Raw genomic sequence first — 20056 nt, 5'->3', positions numbered from 1 at the left:
TTAGGCATTACTGCTCAGTAAACTTGTGCTTTTAACTTCATTTTAGCACTTACTTCATGGAGAACCCAACTCACACAGGGGTCCTACTAATAATTAGATATAGGGAACCAGATACAGAGAATGGTCTGTAACAACCCTAATTATGTTTGATGAGCTCTGTGGTCTTCCCTCTACTTCATTCAAGGGCAGAACTTTGTATTCTGCTGACATTGTCCATCTAACATAGGTCTATGTGGGGCCTTTAATTAATCTCAGAAAGACCTTGACATACTAGACCCTGAGTGAATAAACTGCATGTTTACACTGCAGTGGAAAGAGCCTAGCACTAATTTTCTTTTCTTTTTTTCTCTTTTGAAGAATCTTCTTTCTTCCTCCTCACTTATTTGTTAGTATGCTCAAGGACCTCCTCTTCCCCTCCCTCCCCATCCCTCTCCTCTCTACTCCCCTCCTCTGCCCTCGCTTTAAGACTCTCACAGGAATACAGTATTCACATTTGTACTTAACAGTCCATGTTTAACAGAAGCTCTCCAATTCCATATCTGCTTATTCAGTAGGTTTATGGGTCATTTTCATTTTGACTATCCCACAGGCTTCTCAAACCCAATAATTCCTTTAAAACTAAACCCATTGTATTTCCTTATGAAAGATGACCACATAGTCATAAAGACAGGAGCTCTGAAACTCAACCCAGATTTTTTGCTCTCCCACAGACCCCATGTCAGTTTGGTCACAGTGTCATCTTGAGTCTATCTTATACATTTTGGTCAAACCTGTTACCTCTTTTCTACCTTTTAAGAAGACACTGAGGAAATATCACTAATGGCAATAAAATGTTAGTTTTCACAAGCATATAATGTGTTAGAAATAAGTAGATGTAAGCAAAAAGAAAGAACAAAAAGTACAAGGACAAGAGGGAAAAAGCAGGTCAGCTGAAGAGCAGCTGGCATCTGCAAGATACAGTGAGAGGTGGACAGATTGTTCTGACTCTGACCACAGAAGCACTGTGTGGCTGGCCCACACCCCGGCTAGAAAACCAGTTAGATTAAGGGTGATCACCTAGAAAGGGCAGCACCAGTAACAAGGAGGATTTCTTAAGACACCAAAACTCCCCATAATAATGGGATATTCAAATAGACCAGACATTCTGGCTTCATGTGGTCCTGGGTATATCAGGACTGGAAGCTCACATCAGTTACTAGGTTATGCAGGAACCTGGCTGTAGGAGTGAGAGGGATCCGAATGAAAGGTTCCTGACTTGGGTACATTTATAAATGTAGCCTGGATTCTTGAGAACCTCTAGGATACTGTTCATGCTTTGCCTTTCTCCTGTAGACATTGCTTCTGTCAGTATAAATAAATCAATATAAATATCTATAATATGCCTTGATCTGTTGAGATTTCTGTAACAACAGACCCTGGACTGGGGAGGAGAAGTCCTTTTTGTAGTAATGACATTTCACAGAAATATGACTGACATCTTATCAAAAAAGCCGGTGTTCATACACATCATCATGCAGTGCACAGAGCAGATGGCGGTGTTGTTAGTCTTGCTATACAGAGCTGTGCTCGTTTACTCACAAAGGCAGAGAGGCAGGATCACACCTTTAAACTCGTGATTGGCTTTCTAGAAAATCTCAACAATAATGCCTTTGCTTCTAGGTGAATTATCTAGGGGGAGGGGAGGTCATGATTTGGGGAGACTTTCATTTCATTTCCAGTATTTATTCCATGGATTGGGTTTAAATTGTGCCTCCGTTGCTTTCCCTGTCCAGAGCTACCTCTAAAGAGGGTTAGGAATAGCGCTACTATTCACAATAGCCAAGACATGGAAGCAACCTAAATGTCCATTGACAGATAATTTGATAAAGAAATTGTGAAATTGTGGGATATATATGCAATGGAATACTACTTACCCATTAAAAATTTTTGTACGACATGGGTGGACCTGAAGATTGTCATACTAAGTGAAGTAATCCAGAAAGAGAAAGAAAAATACCATATGATAGCACTTACGTGTAGAATCTAAAAAAAAAAAAAAAAAAAAAAGACACAAATTAACTTATTTACAAAACAGAAACAGACTCACAGACATAGAGAACAAACTTACGGTTACAAGTTGGGAAAGGGGGTGTGGAGGGATAAATTGGGAGTTCAGGATTTGCAGATACTAACTACTGCATATAAAATAGATAAACAACAGGGTCCAACTGTATAGCACAGGAAACTATATTCAATATCTTTTAATAACCTATAATGAAAAAGAATATGAAAAGGAATATATACATGTATAACTGAATCACTATGCTGTACACCAGAAATTAACACAACATTGTAAATCAACTATACGTCAATTAAATATATAATAAATATATATATACAGGCAAAAAAAAAAAGAGAAAATCCTCATCATTTTTTGCTGGGACTACTTCAGAAGATTAATGTTTAATCCTTTTGCCCTCAGTCTTGATCCAACAGGATGCTGCCTGGGTCATCGTTCAGAACACAGATGAAGCCGTATATTTTCCCAGGTGTAAAGTCCTTTTATGATTTTCCAGTGCTCACGGATAAACTTCAGAATGTGGGCACAGCATATAAGGCCTTTATTTATATGACAGTGCTACCCTTCTGAGCTCCTTTCTCTCTATTCCTCATATACATCTGTGCTCCAATTACAGTGGCCTGCTTGAAGTTTCTGGAGTGAGCTGTGATCTTTTCTCTTTGTATATATTATTTTCTTTGCCTGGAATGCTGAGCATGTACCCCCTCATCTTCTGCATCACCTAACAGCACTGAGTCCTTTTAGGAGTCTCCTGTGATCCCACAATTTGAAGCATGTGTACCAATCAGAGGTCTTATTGCTGTGTGCTGTAACTGTTCCTATATTTTAATCTTGGATAGTAGGCTCTGTTGCTTATCGATCTCAAAGACTTTCTTTAGTTCTGTATATTCAGCACTTACCTCAGTGCCTATCATAAAATAGGTACTCGGGTATAGAAGGATAGATGGACAAATGGGTGGACAAATGGGGGGATGGCTGAGTGGCTGGCTAGCTAGATACATGGAGAGACAGATAATCTATCGAAATAGCTTTACCAGTCATCAACCTCCAATTTCAAGTGTAGTCTATAGAATGCTGCAAGCATAGTGTTCTTAAAATAGATTTGATTACGTCAAAGCTTTAAAATACATATTAAAAACATTCATTGGCTCCTCATCTTACAAATGGTGATGTCACTTTTTAATCTTTCCTGATCTGACATATTTGTACTTTTTCAGCCTTTCCCAGTCAAATACTCCATAGTCCAGCCATACTAAATCCTATAGTGTTTCCAGACCATACTCATTTATTCACTTATTTCGTGACTCCCTTTTCTGATACCTGCTCCAGAGCTGATGCATTTTTGTCTGTCATCTTAGAATAGCTAATGACTTGCTTTATACATTTGACAAATATTCTAACTTCCATTTTCATTTTTCTAATATTTTAAAGTGGTTAGTCTGGAAAAGAAATGAAATAATTAATTCATGAGAAAGCTTCTACAGGGGATAGAATGCCTAAGAAATACAAAGTAGTAGTAGGAGGTCCTGCTTCTTCTTTAAATTTTGTCAAGCCTCAGTCTCTTCTGACCGTGAGGTGGCACTTCCACCTGTAAAGCTCCGTTGGAAACTGAATGGGCTCTTCTGAATCTGATTCACATCCTCTTTGTGTAATAAAGCTACATCTGTGTCTCTGAAGCCTGCTGTTCCCCAGACTTAACCAGTGCTACTTTGGGTACATCAGGCTACTCAGGGATTAATAACCCTTAAGATTTCTAGAAGCCCTTCTTATTTAGCTGAGAGAGTCTTTCAGGCCGCACCTGAATTACTTGAAATGTTTTCACAAAGGTCTCATAGCCACATGCTTGATGTGATGTTTATGTTGAGGCCATGTCTTTCTAACACAGCTCTGGATCTGATCCTTCACTGGTTTGAAGGGCTGGATTTGAGAAATTGTTTTATTTTCAATCACAAGTCCTGGTTTCCCTATAATCCTTTTCTTTACTTTCAAACTCATCAGTTTTTTTCTTTAACACGTCTCTTTCTGGTAGTGCCTTATCAAATACAGCTATTAAGAGCCAAGTGGTACCTTAACACTGCCTAGAAATCTCATTACTCAATTACAAACGTTCATTGGGTACATTTTCTATCATGCAGTTTCCTCAGGTGACAGCTTTACCAGCTGCTTCTCTCTGCATAACGTGGATAGACGTTTTTTTAGTCTCCTGTAGCCATTCTCTGAGTGCCTTTGCGGATTCCATCTGCTACAGTACTAAAGCCAAGGCCACATGTTTTAGCTCTTTGCTGTGGTACAGTTCATTGCTCTTTTCTTCCATGTTTCTCTCACCTCTCTCAGGCAAGCTAGCCTGAATTTATTCTCTTGGCTGTGGCAGGCTTCCAAGAAAGGAAGTAGAAATATTCAAGTGTGTTTTCAAACTTCTGCTGGCTTTAAGTCTGCGACCATCCTGTTGGCCAAAGCAAGTCACGTGGGCAAGCCCAGACTCCAGGGAATCAAGAAATAAGCCCCACCCCTTTATTGAGAGAATTGCAGTTACAGAGCAAAGTGTGTGGATGTAGATAGGTTATTTATTGGAATAATTAATAAACCAGTCTACGACAGCTATTTCGGTTAATCTTCTTTAACAAATTAGACAATATTTCATTTACATGTAATGAAAAAACCCCAAACTGAGTTAACAACTTTTAGGAGGCAATTCAGTATGCAATGTTTGATTTATAAAATTTAATTTTTTACCATGTTACATGCCATCCCTCTTAGAAGCACATGGTTTCAAATGAGTTTTGCCTGCCTTATCTGTAAATCTAAATCATATGGTGACTTTACAAAAGGAAGATGAATGGAGTATGTGAAATAGTACATTCGGTGCTTAAGGCAAAAAAAAGTCAATATCTGTTTCTTTATTCCTCAGGTGATATTTGTGATCCCAATCCATGTGAAAATGGAGGTATCTGTGTGTCAGGGCTGTCTGATGGTTCCTTTTCCTGTGAGTGTCCAGATGGCTTCACAGATCCCAACTGTTCTAGTGTTGTGGAGGTTGGTAAGTGCAAGATTTAATCATTTCAGTAGTTATCCTGTTTGTTTTCCTGAGTGACTGGCAAGTTTGGGTGTCAGTGGATTATGGGTGTTCTATGTAAGATTGCTGTGTGTTGCTAATTAGTCTACTAATTAGCAAGTACTAATTGTAGGTCTCTCAGTTTTATCATTTCTATTTTATTTTTAAATTATTTTTAATTTAATTTAAATAATTTCAACCTGTTTTAGTGATTAACACTATACATAAAAGGCACTGCCTGTACTACTTGAATATAAGAAATTTCCTACCTTTCTAGTATTCATATACATTTAAATTTTCTCACTGGAGAATGATTCCCAAGTCAATTTATTCAAGTTAAATCGTCACTTCAGATAAAACAGAACTTATTTTAGTAACTGAAAATATCCATCAGTATGTTGTAGCTGTTCTAATCATTACTTTTCTAAGACTACAAATATATGATGAAAGAAAAAGTGTTCCAGCTGCATTGTTCTTCAAGGTCTCAAAAACTTGCTTGGCAAATATTGATCACATTTCAAAATGTTTTTATCTGTGAGGTGCTTCATTGGCATGTATAGTTATGGAGTCAGGGTAACTTGCATAATATCCAAATAGTTCCCCAGTAAGAAAATAGCTGTACGTTAATAATTTAGCATGACGTAAACTTGTATAGAAATTCTTTTCCTCTGATTAAAAGTAATACCATGATTAAGTTTGAAGAAATTTTTTTTTCATGCCAATGTTAAGAAGGAAAAAAGTAGACTATATCTGTTCAATACAGGAAAACCAAACATGTGCTGTATTAAAATTCTGTCAGGCAACATAAATCTTGGGAGACTCAGATTTATTTAGGTTTTCAAAAATAGTTTTGAAAAAGAGAAGTAATAGTGTCTATAGTATGGGATAAATTTGAATTATTCATCATTGTATCTAATGCACCTAACCTAGTACCTCTATGCATACTAGGAGTCCAGTAACTATTGGTTGAATGAATGAGAGAATAATTAAATAAAACCACTGACTTGCCATTTGGAGCCACTAGTTATTGCATTTTTGTGTGCTTTATTTTTTAAATGTTTTTTCTTGTATTTTTTATATTACATTGCTGTGAGTATATTGTATCTGAAAAAGTTAGTTACATTATTTCTGAAAGGTACCTTGTTCATTTGAGTCATTTCAAAGATAATTCTCTTTTAACTTGCTGCTATTTTAGGGGGATTGATGCAATGCCATAGAAATAAAACTGTTGTAATCACTTTGACCCAGTCTCCAAATATGTGCTGTGAGTTTCAGAGTTTAATCTGAGAATCATATCCTCAAAAAAGTTTATAACTCTGAGAAAAATTACGGTCATAAATATTCCTAACAGGAATATATGAATAGAATAAAAATTTAGTGTTACATTTTAAGCCCATGGACCCCAAATTGGCAGTGCCTTAGATTTGTAGTGTATAATGTTTTTGTTGCTAATTATAAGGGCCAAATCTGGAACTGAAGAGGCAAATGTATGTAAATAATTAAGAAACTGATATCTTTATAGAATTTTGAAGTAAATACTTGATTATTTTGGGCCATATTCTTAAACATTAATTCAACATTTATCATTTTATCAGAAGGATGATATTATAGGCAGTAACACTTTAAAAACTAAGCATATTCCACATAGTTCGATAAGACTTTGGGAAATCAAATGCTTATAGAGTTAAGTTTTACCTACACTCGTTATTCTATGTTACTAGAACACCTCTGAAATTCAGAAATGACATAGTTATACTATATTACCTTAAGCTTTATGTTTTTATGTTTCAGGCAACTTCATTCTTCTATGAGGTATACTGAAATGTTTTTGGAAGAAATATGTTTAATTTATATTTGCTTTATCATAGCATATTAGTTATGCCAATTTTAATTTAATGCATTGGTTTTATAGCATTAAAAAATAGAAAACAAGTATTCTACAAGTTTAAAATGTCCATAGTTTCTTAAATACAACTTTCTAGGATGTGAAATAATTTTTAAAGGGTGAGAAAATAAGGGAAAATTAAGTAAAATTTTCAGGTTAAAAACTTCTTTAGGACAGATGTGTTATTACCTTTCTTACCTTTCTTTGAACTCTTTCTTAACTCTTGCATATATTCAGGGAATACTAAATATTTATTGAATAAAAACACTTAATAGCAATACCTTTAATGTCTAACTTACCTTGGTCTTTTTTTTTCATATTTTTAAAACTATTGGTGCAAAATATGTGAACATTAGGTCATTAAAGACAATCCTGCCTATTTTAGTTTAAAGCATCTACTATTTTTCTGGAACATTTCTGGGACATTGTTGTTGTTTCCCTGCTGTTAGGTAGCCCCAGTGCAGAAAAGCAGAATGTACTGGAGTTTTATATCAAAAAACTCCCAAAAGTTGTAGGTATTTTAATGTAGTATTTTAATAGACAAGATTTGAGCTGTCACCATTGCTGTATTTTTACTTACATGTTAATCCTCCCAAAGATGGAGATGGAGATATGTTTAAGATATCTACTGACCCTGTGAGCCATATAAATTTTATGATTATATGAAGTTCTGAATCTCCTTATTTTGAATTTCCAAAAGAAAGAAAATTATCTTGTTTAGATTTGCTTAGAAAAAGTTGTGTTTTGATCTTAACTTTAAAAATTATTACTCCATTTATTCTACAGTCGAAAAATATACTCTCTTTATTGTAGCACATCTGGAGAGGGGAATTTTAAATACATGCTGCTCTTAGAGATAAAAATTACTTCTTGATTTTACCTCAAACCTCGTTACTTTGCCATAACCTTATTTTAAGTTCTTGATGCTACTTCAAGAGAGCCTCATCCATTTTTTGTACTTTTAAAAGCATCTAATGTCAGATAAACACAAAACACTTTACCACCTTTGCAGTCAATCCTCACATCACTTACATTCCCATATTACTTGTGGGAGCTTAGAGAAATTAACTTGCTCAGATTTGTGAACTTCATTCACTAGACAGCATTGCTTTTATATGAACTTAGTTCTTTGTCTGTGTGCTCTGTTAGCTCTGACTCTTTGCCTCTGTCTCTCCTCTACTGTCTCTCTCTCTCACACATCCTCTTATATACACATCTACACACCTCTCAATGTACTTGGCCTCTTAAAGTTAAAAAGACTCACTGGTAATATCCACAAAATACAATAGGAAAGCATCTCTGTGACAGAGGAGAGGAAAAAGAAAACCTAATTTTCATCTTGTGATTTGAAGACTTCAGCCAGACTTACCAGAGTTTGTGCAGATGTGCACTGGACACTGCTACCTTCTCCAGGGGACTTGTAGACAGAGCACCATGTGGTTAAGCCCCAAATTACTTGCCAATTACCTGCTCATATTCCTATATGACACTGTAACTTGGAGCCAAATGTTGACACACTCATTTCATGAAGAAATTTCTATGCCTAGTGAATATTCTAGCATTCATATATGGAAATCTGGAATTATTAAACTGTCCAAGTTCCGCGGCATATTTCTCCTTTTTATGCTATCAGATTAATTTGTAAACTTATCATGAATACAAATTATACAACCCAATTACATAGTATATTAATGTAACCAAAGAGAACAAAATAAGTGATTGAAATTTAAAAAAATAAAATCTTAGTTTTCATTTATTCTTAGACAAATATTTATTGAGTACTAAATAATAATTACCTAAATGGTAGAGATGCAGTTGTAAACAATTTTACAGGAATTACTGTTTAGCTAGGAGAGCAGATAAATAGGATTGGTGTTATGATAGGAGAAGAATATGGAGCCTTGAGAATTTAAAACAGGTGTCCTTTTTTAAGCTCAGTGTCAGAGAATGCATGCCTACCTGAAGAAAAGAATACTTAGACATAATTCTAAAAACTAATTTTAATCTACCAGGCAGAAAGCTAAGAGTATTCTAGACAGCAGAAATGTTTTTTAGAAAAATCAGGCAATAAGGAAAGTCATAATTCCATGAGCTGAAAGAAATTTAGGGTGGCTAGAGCTTAAAAGGATAGAAACAGATAGAAACATGGTGGCCACTAATGAGTCTGGAGATGGTGATGGTGGCAGATTCTGCAGCGTTGCAAGATGTTATAAGGAATTTGGATTTTATTCTAAGAGTAATGGAGAGGATTTGTACTTTTAAAAGATCACTGTCACTGCAATATGGAAGAAACTCATGCAGAGTAAAGCAGGGGACTATTTGTAGGCTACTGCAGAGACCAGGTCAGATATGACATTCTTAGCTTGGCTCAGTGTAGTAACAAAGGGAGTGGAGAGGGGAGAGTCAGTAAGTATTTAAAGGATACAGTAGATAATTATTCATGACTTGTGAGGTTATTGAATAAAAGGGTTTTAGATAAAGGGAGGAGTAAAGAAAAAGCATCTCCAGCTTCTGGCTGAGCAACTTGGTGCCATTTACTGAGATAGTGTAAATTGAGGATACACTGGATTGGGAGGCAGAAAGTGAGTTGAGTATTTTGCATACTGAATTTGAGGAATCTGCTAGACATAAGTAAAGAAGTCAGGCATAGATTTGGAAGTCATAGTTAAATAGATAATTATTTAAGCTCAAGGAGTGTATGAATCCATCCAGAAGAATAACTTATGAAAAGAAAAGAGGACCAAGAAATGGAAACTGATTAGAGGTTCATTAACAATTAATCAATAGGTAGAGAAAGTAAAATACATAATTAAGTCTGACAAGGAGTGATTGGGGAGATAGAATAGAAACCAGGAAAGGATTGTGCCCCCAAAGCCAAGGGTAAACAGTGTTTCAAGGAATGGATGATCAGCAGTGTCAAATACTGTGGAGAAGTTGACCAAAGTGGACATATATATTGAGTCCATGTGAATTATGGATGCTCTCACCAAGATCAGTTTTGCTGGAGTCTCATGGAGAAAGAGCTAGATGGTGTCACATGGAAGACTTAGGGGAAAGTTTTTAAAAAGTGGCTAGCAATAAAGGGGAACTTCCTCAACTTGAAAAGAATATCTATAAAAACCTACAGTTACCATTATACTTAATGATGAGAAACTCGGGGTTTTCCCCCCAAGATAAGAAGCAAGGCAAGGATGTCCGCTCTCACCACTCCTTTTTAATATTGTACTGGAAGTGTGGTCTAGTGTGGTCTAATGGTCTAATAAGATAAGTAAAGGAAAGAAAAATACGCAGATTGGGAGGAAGAAATAAAACTGTCTTTGTTCACAGATGACATAATCATCTATGTAGAAAATCTTCAAGCATCGACCAAAACACTCTCCTGGAACTAATAAGGTTTTATAGCAAAGTTTCAGGACACAAGGTTAATATACAAAAGTTAATCATTTTCCTATATATGATTTCCTATGTATTTCCAGCAATGAACAAGTGGAATTTGAAATTAAAAACAATACCATTTACATTAGCATTCACAAAATTAAATATTTAGGTATGACAAACTATGTACAATATTTATATGAAGAATACTATGAAACTCTGATGAATGAAATTAAAGAAGATATATGGAGATATATTCCATCTTTGTGGATAGGAAGACTCAGTATTGTCAAGAAGTCAGTTTTTTCCCAACTTGATTGATAGATTCAAGCAGTCCCACTCAACATTTTCTACATATCAACATGCTGATTCAAAAGTTTATACAGAGAGGCAAAAGACCAAGAATAGCCAATAGAATATATAACAGAGTTGAAAGACTGATAATACCTGACTTCAAGTCTTACTATAATGCTGTATTGTTCAAGACAGTGTGGTATCAATGAAAAAATAGACAAGTAGATCCATGGAACAGAATAGACAGTCCAGAAATAGACACTCATAAATATAGTCAACTGATCTTTGACAAAGAAGCAAAGGCTGTACAATGGAGCAAGGGTAGTTTTTCTACAAATGGTGCTGAAACAACTGGACATCCACATGCAAAACAAACAAGAAAAAAAAAGGAATCTAGACATAGACATCCTTCACAAAAGATTAATTCAAAGTGGATCATAGACCTAAATGTAAAGTGCAAAACTATAAAACTCCTAGAAGATAACGTAAGGGGAAACCTGGAAGACCTTGAGTATGAAAATGACTTTTTTAGGTACAACACCAAAGACATAATCCAGGAAGCAAATAATCAATAAGCTGGACTTTATTAAAATTAAACTTCTGCTCTGTGAAAGGCAGTATCTAGAGAATGAGAAGATAAGCCACAAGTTGAGAGAAAACATTGCAAAAGATAGAGCCGATAAAATGTTTTCTAAAATATACAAAGAACTCAACAATAAGAAAACAACTTGATTTTAAAAATGTGTCAGAGGCCTTAACAAGCACCCTACCAAAGGAGACATGCAGATGGCAAATAAGCATATAACAAGATGTTCCACACCATACAGCATCAGGAAGTACAAATTAAAGCAACGAGTTACCATGACACACCTATCAGAAAGACTAAAATCTAGAACACTGACAACACTAGATGCTGGGAAGCATGTAAAGCAATGGAAACTCTCATTCATTGCTGGTGAGAATGCAAAATAGTATAGTAGTTTGACAGTTTCTTACAAAATATAACATACTCTTACCATATGATCCAGCTATCATTCTCCTTGATATTTACCAAAAGAAATTGAAAACTTATGTCCAAACAAAAACCTAGACACAGATGCTGATTGCAGCTTTATCCGTTAATTGCCAAAACATGGAAGCAACCAAGGTGTCCTTCAGTAGGTGAGTGGATAAACTCTGGTACATCTGGACAATGGAATAGTACTCAGCTTTTAAAAATGAACTATCAAATCATGAACAGACATGGAGGACACTTAACCTGCATATTACAAAGTGAAAGGAGCCAATCTGAAAAGGCTACATACTGTATGAATTCAGCTATGTGACCTTCTGGGAAAGACAAAACTGGAGACAGGAAGAAGATCTGTGCATGCTGGGGAATGGTGATAGGGATGAATATGCAGAGCATGGAGGATTTTAGGGCAGTAAAAATACTCTATATAATATTATAGTGTTGGATACATGTTATTATGTTTGTCCAAACCCATGCAATGTACAATACCAAGAGTGAACCCTAATGCAACCTATAGACTGGATGATTATGATGGGTACATGTAGGTTCATCAGTTGTAGCAAATGTAACATTCTGGTCCAGAGTGTTGATAATGGGGGAGGCTGTGCATTTGTGGGATCAGACCATATGGGAATTCGCTATACGTTCCTCTGTTTTGCCATGAGCTTAACACTGCTATAAAAATAGCCTTTAATTAAAACATGGCTGTAACAGACATTCATCAATTTGTTCATTTATTTGTTTATTTGTCCATCCATCAAATATTTATTGAGTATACTATGTGCAGACGTTCTTCCTGGAACTGAGGATATCAACATTAAAAAAGAGGCTTTCCCGTCACAGATCTTCTAGTCATATGGCGAACTAGACAATAAACTACTACACTTATCATGGTAAACTCTATTTAAAAAATAAAGACAGGTAATGAGGTAGACTAAGAGGAGGTCTATTTTTGGATAAGACGACTTGAAGAGACTAAGAGACTGATGTTTGAACAGGGGGAGAAACTGAGATGGATTTGTTGTATAAGGATGGGAGAGAAAGGACAGTAACTACAAGGGGAATTTGGGCCAAAAGAGATTTTTCTTTTAAATGAAATTGGCATTAAGATTCAGAAACATGATATAAAGCCTAAGCTTGTGTTTTACTAAGAATAAACTATATTAGATGACTCATAGATATTTCAATAATATTTAGTGTACATTTAACCTATCAAAAATTTCAGTCTGAAAACTAAGGACATTTGGTAGTCACTTAATATTCATCATCACTTTTAGAAAGAATTCAAAGTACCTGCATTTCTGAGAGTAGTTCAGTACAAAGTTAGCATATCATTTCTTGTTCTTCCTCTTTATCTTCTCTGTACTTGCATTGGCTTCTAACCAGGTTTTCTCATTTAGAAAAAATTAATAAACATGAAGTTGCTTTATCCTGTTTTATCTTCTCCTGTTCTATTGTACTCCAGCCAAGCGTAATTCCCTTTGGTAATTGGTATTCTTTTTCTAACATAAATTCAGGTTCTTTTAAATTTGTGGCCCTCCGGTCTTCTCACGGCTAATCTATCTTTCTGCTTCCATTTCATTATAAGAAATTGGTTACAATTGCTCCAAAACATGAAGTGGCTCATAAAAAATTAAAAAACAAAAAACACACCCATTTCCACTATATATCTTGCACTCTGAATAGCCATATTCATATTTATCTTTTAAAAGGTGATCAGTGTCAGAATATCAAGTAGTATAACAGAGGCTGACTCTGTCTAAAAAAGGCTTCTTGTTAGAGATCATGCCATATCAGAATATTAACAAGTCTTAAAAAGATCTCTTGGGTAGAGTGAGGCTATTTTTACGTTTCCAAACTTTGGTTACCAAATGAGAGATTTGATACATTTCAGTTAAATTATTCATATATTAGATGAAATTATGAGTAGTTGTCAGATTCCCCCCCCCCCAAGATTACTCCTTGAACTAAGGAAAGATCACTTATGATTGAATCCATATTTCTAGAAATTATCATAAAGAGAGCTATTCTGCATAGACTAAAATAGTTTCTCAAAAGCGGCTAGCCATGGATGATTGCTTAGAAATGTCATGGTCAATGAGAGTCAAAGGGATTTATTTTCAGAGTTTTATTTACTTAACTTTTCTGATAATAAAAATAATTGAATATGTGTTCAAACAAACAAATAGAATTGTATAGTTAAAATGACAGAGTTAATAACATAATGGACATGTTTTGCCATTTATTTTGTGTACATTACAGAAAAATAATTTTGTTACATAATAAATATGTAAAAATTTCTATAATATAGCTTAGAAACTAGTTTACTAATTTAAAAATGGTTCTACTTTATTGTTAATTACAGTGATGAGAACTTGTTAGCTTGCAGTTCCAAGCCCTAACAATTATGTACTGACTTCAGAAAAAATATATAGAAATCTGAGTAGTGCAGAAAATATCAAGGACAGAGATTCCCTCTTGCCCAATCAAAAGATGAGTGCCAATTTGTGGTAAGACTTTTATTTGTAACAAAAGACAATGTAACACATTAAATGTTTCTGATGTTAGCCATTTAAACCACTATCTTTTTTTTTTTCTGAGTATACACTTCCTGTTAATTAGAGATAAATGCTTTTGTGAGTGAAGTGATAGTAGATGTGTATTATTAAGCTTTTTCTGGTTAACCAATCACAAATTTAGTGGATTTAAACAACAACAATTCATCTACAATTCTCTGAGTCATTTGAGCGGCATGCTGGTTGGCTGGTGCTGGGTAGTAGATGGCTTGGCTGGGATGGCTTGTCTCTCCTAGATCAGGTTTCCTTACATAGTGGTGGTGGAAAGATCCCCAAGAGCAGCGAGAAAGATCAAGTCCCAATTATAGGCACTACTCAAGTCTCTGTGTGTCGTGTTAGCTAACCACACTCAAAAGTGTGGAGGACTTGCCACTTCATATTGCAAAGATGAGGATGCAAGAAGGGGAGGAATTTATGGCTAATTTTACAATTTACCATGGAATGTTAGTTGCTTTTCTTTTTATTTGATATTTTAAACAGTTTTTATTGGCAATGCCAAAAGTTGGTAAACATAGATATGATTTTAGATACTTATTTTTTGCTACTAGCTATGCATACAAAAATTTTAGTAATATTTTTATCAAATCCTCTATTTTTTATAAGGGAGAAATAACTAAAAACTCTTTAAAAAGGAAAAACTTGATTATTTTCTGTTTATTTTAGGAAAATAAATAGAAAAAGTTAGAAAGTGAAATGGAAAGTGACATTAATTTGTTATTTTATTCAGATTCCAAATGGAGTGGCATGAAATCACTTGTGGCATTGCCAAAATGTACAATTCTACATACATATGAAAATGAAAATTAATATTTTAAAGTAATAGGCTAAATGACAAATGTAGCATTAATCTGGGAAAAAAAAATTCATCTTCCATATCATGGAAAGAGTTCTACAAGAGACTTGCAAATGACTTATAAAATAATTAAAACATGCCCAACAATGTTTAAAACCTTTCAAATTGTTGCTTGGTTTTTTCTTCATTGATTTTCACCATCTATTGCTTGATTTTAACAATTACACGTAATGTTTTAATGTTTTAATGTTTTTCCTTTTAACTGAGTTAAGTCCACATCAATCCATGGTATCCCAAACTGAGCAGGTCACTGAAAAAACACAAAACATTATTTTGAACTTGTCATGACAAGATGTTAAAATTTTATCATTTCAGGGAAATTGATATGTTGCTGGAGAATGAGCAAAATTTTCTTTCTATGATGACGATAGAGACAAGAAAATGAAAACATAATTATCTTTAGGTTGAGTTGCTAAATGCCATTAACAGGAAGAAAAGTGAAGTGTCTACATTGCTTTTGTCTTGGGATAGCTAGCTATATTTAAGAATTTATATTTTACATAAAATTTATTGATTTTCTTCTTTATGAAAGTAATAAAGAAGAAAATTTAGGAAATATAAGGTAAAGGAGTAAATAAAAATAACAGAATCCTAGGTTATGTAGACTTTCATTTTTTTTTATCATTTACTTATATCTATGACTCTTTCTGTGTCTGTATCTATAGCCATAGTCATATAGTGAGCAATAGCACTTTGACAACTTTATATAAAATTGTGTACATGTGTTTATATGCACACATAACGTGTGTAAAACTTAAAGTATACAAAGCATATTCTTTGATCACTTTTTTTCACTTAGACTATGAAATTAATCTTTCCATTTCATTGAAAATTATTTTCTGATGTTAATTATTAGACTAACTTTCTATCATTTACCATCATTTTATTCGACCAGCCCCTATTTTTGGACGTTTAAGTTACATGCAAATTTCCCCTAGTATAAACATTTTGATAAACATGTTTGTAACTGAATTTTGTGTACATTCACCTCTGTCTCCTTAGGGGGAATTCTTAGAAGTAAATGACTACACTAAGAATTATTTGAGAACCTTTAATATCCTAAGATTATATGGAAAAGACTGAACGGTTTATTATGATGGATTATGATGAAAGAAAGCTTAATGGGCTTAAATCTACTTAACCTTAGTAAACATTCGGGGCTATTTGATTTGTGTAACAGGAGGAGAAAAATATACTTGAAGAGCAAAAAAAGAGATGGTCCCATCAAATGTATTTTTAAAATAGCATATGAAGAATACATCCCTTTTTATTTTCAGTTAGACAATTATTATATAAGGCCATACATCATTTAAAAGGGTAAACTAGAAATAGTCATATAGGAAGTCCAGTTTATTGATAAAAACTGTAAGGAAAAGGCTATTCTCTAAAAGTAAGACTAGTAAGAGGGGGAGCAGGCATTTTATCAAAGAAACCTTAAGAAGGGCTCTCGAGCATCTAGAGTACGGAGCAGACTTAGAATGACTGGATGAGGAAAGCCTAGAAGGTTAGACACAGGTGGGGAGTGGGGAAGTGATGACTATGACTACAGGAAAGTGAAGGGCTGTTGCATGAATGATGGAGCGTCTGCTCTCATCTTTCCACTTACCCTTAGTTACACCGAAGACAGAATGAAGAGAAAGATGAGGCATTAAGAATTCATTGAAAATAAGCATTTTGATAGGTTGATATTTATTTCTTAAAACTATCAGAACCCCCTGTAGTATTTAATACTAGTAAATTGGATTAATCAACAAATCTTATCGGCAGCCACTCCGTGCTAGAATCATACCATTTGTTATGAGGAGTGACTGGAGTAAAGCAGAAGGGTTACTGAAATGAAACTGAAGGCCTGAATCTTTTCTCAAGGAGCTTCAAGTAGATGTCATTGTGTGGGAAGGTTTATTTAGCCAAAGTCCCTGAAGCCATAGGAAAACTGGGTGACACCTCAAGGTTATAGCATATGAAGAATACACCCCTTTTTATTTTGTATTCTAATTGTTAAACATACATCAAAGTATTTATATGAAGGCATAGTCTGCAGTCTATATTACTTAAGGTACAGTGGCAGTACATAATTTTTAAAAATCGTATAATGAGAGAGAATTTGGGCAGAATCTTTTTCAGAATATATTCAATTTTTTGTCTCTAAAATTCACCAAACTATGATTTAAAATGGACAACAATCAATATTTATCATTATCTTTATTTTATTTTAATCAAACTTTGGAAAGTGAAGTAGGGAGGACACAGTTTCAGTTCCTCAGTAAGAGATAAAACCACAGATAAGGATGTTTTCTTAAGTACTATCGTTGGAAAATAGAGCAAATTTCAAGGAGGAATTAGCATCTTTGGGGTAGAATGTTGATAAATTCCCACAATGTCTCTACCTGGTAAAATTTTAATTGAGAAATCAGACCCCAAGGGTTTCATCCAAATCATAGAGAGCAGTAGGGTAAGGAGTCATTACTGTTACTCATCGACACAGTAGCTACCAAACATTTTCAACAAGACAAATGTTGTTTGTGTCAGATCATCTCTGGTTCAGTCAATGGCTTTGGTTCCTCAGGAAATGGAGAAATCAGAGTGAATCACAGAATGTGCTCTAGGCCCTCAGGTCAGCTTCCATTAATTATTCAACTATCGAAGTCGAGCTGTACTATTCTCTACAATGATTTCCTGACACACAACTTCTGTGGTAAGGCTCTCCTCACAACCAGACATTCTGGTTATCAGGCCATCATGTCATGAACATTGAAGCAGGGCATTTATGCAGTCTATCAGTCACCATAATACCAAGGACGTTTTTTCCTCACCCTTTTCCCTTTAATAGTGTCTTGTATTTTTAGAGTACTCTATCCATTAAAAGGCTTATATGTGTGTGTGTGCATATATATGTAATTCCTATAATAATCTTGAAATAAACAGTTGAGCTAATACCAATCTCAATGTTACATGGGAAGGTGATTCTTTGATAAACACAATGATTATACCAAGGTCGTAGATTTCTGCTAAAAGGCAACCAAAAAGGGTGAAATTTTGTCCCATGCGTTTTCACAGTCCAGTGTTTCTGTTGCTGGTGGATGCAACTGGTGTTCCAGGTTCTTGTCCCATCCCAGAAAGAATTCAGAGATAAGATGTAGAGGTTAAAAAAAATGAAGTGAGGATTTATTAAAGGATGGATAGTACACTCTCAAAAGGAGAGCGGGCAGGCTCAGTGGAGCAGCTGCCCTGAGTTTCTTTGGGAAGTGAGTTACATAGGGTGTAAAAAATGAATGGGCAGAATATTCATTGAGGAGGGAAGGGCTTGGGGTCCTATGTCCTGCTTGTCATCCCAACTCCACCTTCCCAAAGGGAGGAGGGATTTTTGTCCTTATTTATTCTGGAACACAAGTGTCATGGTGTCGGTGCATGATGGGTACTTTTGATCTGTAAAGCTAATTTTATCAAAATGAGTGCATAATGAGCAAAAGGTTACATTCGGACACTGGAAATTCCTGCCCTTTTTTTCACCTTTCTTTGTTGGTCTCCAGGCCAAAAGGTGTGGCCCCTTATCAGCCAAAAGATCTCTGCTTTTTGATCTCTGCCCAGGGACTCCTGGTGTTTAGATGATGTCTGTTTTTCTGCATTTGGCTTGTGCCCTCCTTTCTGCCCAATTCCTGCCATTTGGTCTGTGTCCCCCTTTCTCTGCTCATATCTAGCTATCTGCCTGCTCTAACATTTGTGTCCAAGTTAAAGTGTTCCTGTTATACATATGGGGATGGATACTTTGAAACAATAAAAGAACCTGGGTACATAATAACAATAATTATTAATAATGCCTCTAATTCCAGCGTTGTCATGCTGAGCATGCTCTCTTGGAATTCTGTAGGAACATTCTTTAGAGGATTGCATCATGGTGTTGTGGTTAAGAACTCAGTCAGACTGAATCAAATTCTGACTTTTCTATTTACTACCCCTGTCTTCTGGGGCAAGTGGCTTAACCTCTTGATGCCTTAGTTCCTTATCTGTAAAATCGGGGTAATAATAGTGCCGTCAAAGGGGCTATGTTCAAATTAAGTAAATTCATATATGTAAGGTTCTTAGACTAGGTCCTCACTTATAATGAGAGCTATTTAGGAGTTATAAAATAAGTAAATAAAAATAATTAAACCTTTTAGACAATTCAAAAATTACATGCAGAAATCAAGCTTCTAAGTCTCTGAATATTCTTCCATCATTTCAATCATTAATAACATTCAAATGTCCAGTAAATCCTGGCCTGTTATTTTAATGTCAGGTTTTTTTCCTACTTGTGCTTGAATATGCAAACTGGGGGCAATTTAGCTGTCAGCTTTAAATTTTTCAAAATTTTCTTTTCTTCGGTGTATAATTTGAAAAATCACCTCACTTGTTACGGGAGAAAGAGAGAACCCTATGTTTTATTATTTGAAAATTATGAGTAATGTAAGTAATGCTTGCATAATTAGGAATCAGCCTTTCAGGGATATAGCCTTCCTTATGCTTACAGCACATAACTTATGAATTGATTTTTCTTTATAAGATTGCAAAATGGGAGTCCTGTAAAGCATAATAAATACCAAGTTGGAATTTATGGCGCCATATTAATATTAGGGTCTTAGATGTGAGAGATCAACAATAAGCTCTTTGCATGAAGATAGAAGCACAGAGCACAAAAGAACACTAGCATCTGTTATTTAACACAGATTATTGAGCATCTCTGGAAGGCTGTTTCTGACCCCCAGAGGCTAACCTCCCCTATGTGACCCCCAAGATAAAGGGCTGCACCTCGAGATGCTTATGTTTAGGAAAGGACTTTAAAACACACATGCCATTAGTCATTAAGACAGTGCAAAAAGTAGTCACTGTAGGAAAAGAAGGAAGTGCTGTAGGTATCAAGAGACACAAACGCTTCTTCCAGTCCTAGGGATCAAATTTCACGGGTGAGATGGC

At 35.1% G+C, this 20056-nt stretch overlaps 1 protein-coding gene across 2 annotated transcripts in view; it reads left to right on the top strand.

Annotated features, from left to right (window-relative positions):
• The window catches only part of EDIL3 (EGF like repeats and discoidin domains 3), a 392867-nt gene that overhangs the window by 114548 nt on the left and 258263 nt on the right, over nt 1–20056 (top strand). For both annotated transcript variants that reach the window (XM_074360330.1, XM_074360331.1), the window contains exon 2: nt 4968–5096. In XM_074360330.1, the coding sequence (XP_074216431.1) occupies nt 4968–5096 (129 nt within the window). The remainder of the gene's footprint in view (nt 1–4967; nt 5097–20056) is intronic.

This window comes from Camelus bactrianus, chromosome 3, assembly GCF_048773025.1.
Source record: "Camelus bactrianus isolate YW-2024 breed Bactrian camel chromosome 3, ASM4877302v1, whole genome shotgun sequence".
NCBI classification, from domain to species: domain Eukaryota; kingdom Metazoa; phylum Chordata; class Mammalia; order Artiodactyla; family Camelidae; genus Camelus; species Camelus bactrianus.
Note: the sequence above shows the minus strand (reverse complement) of the source record. Positions and strands in the feature narration are given on the sequence as shown.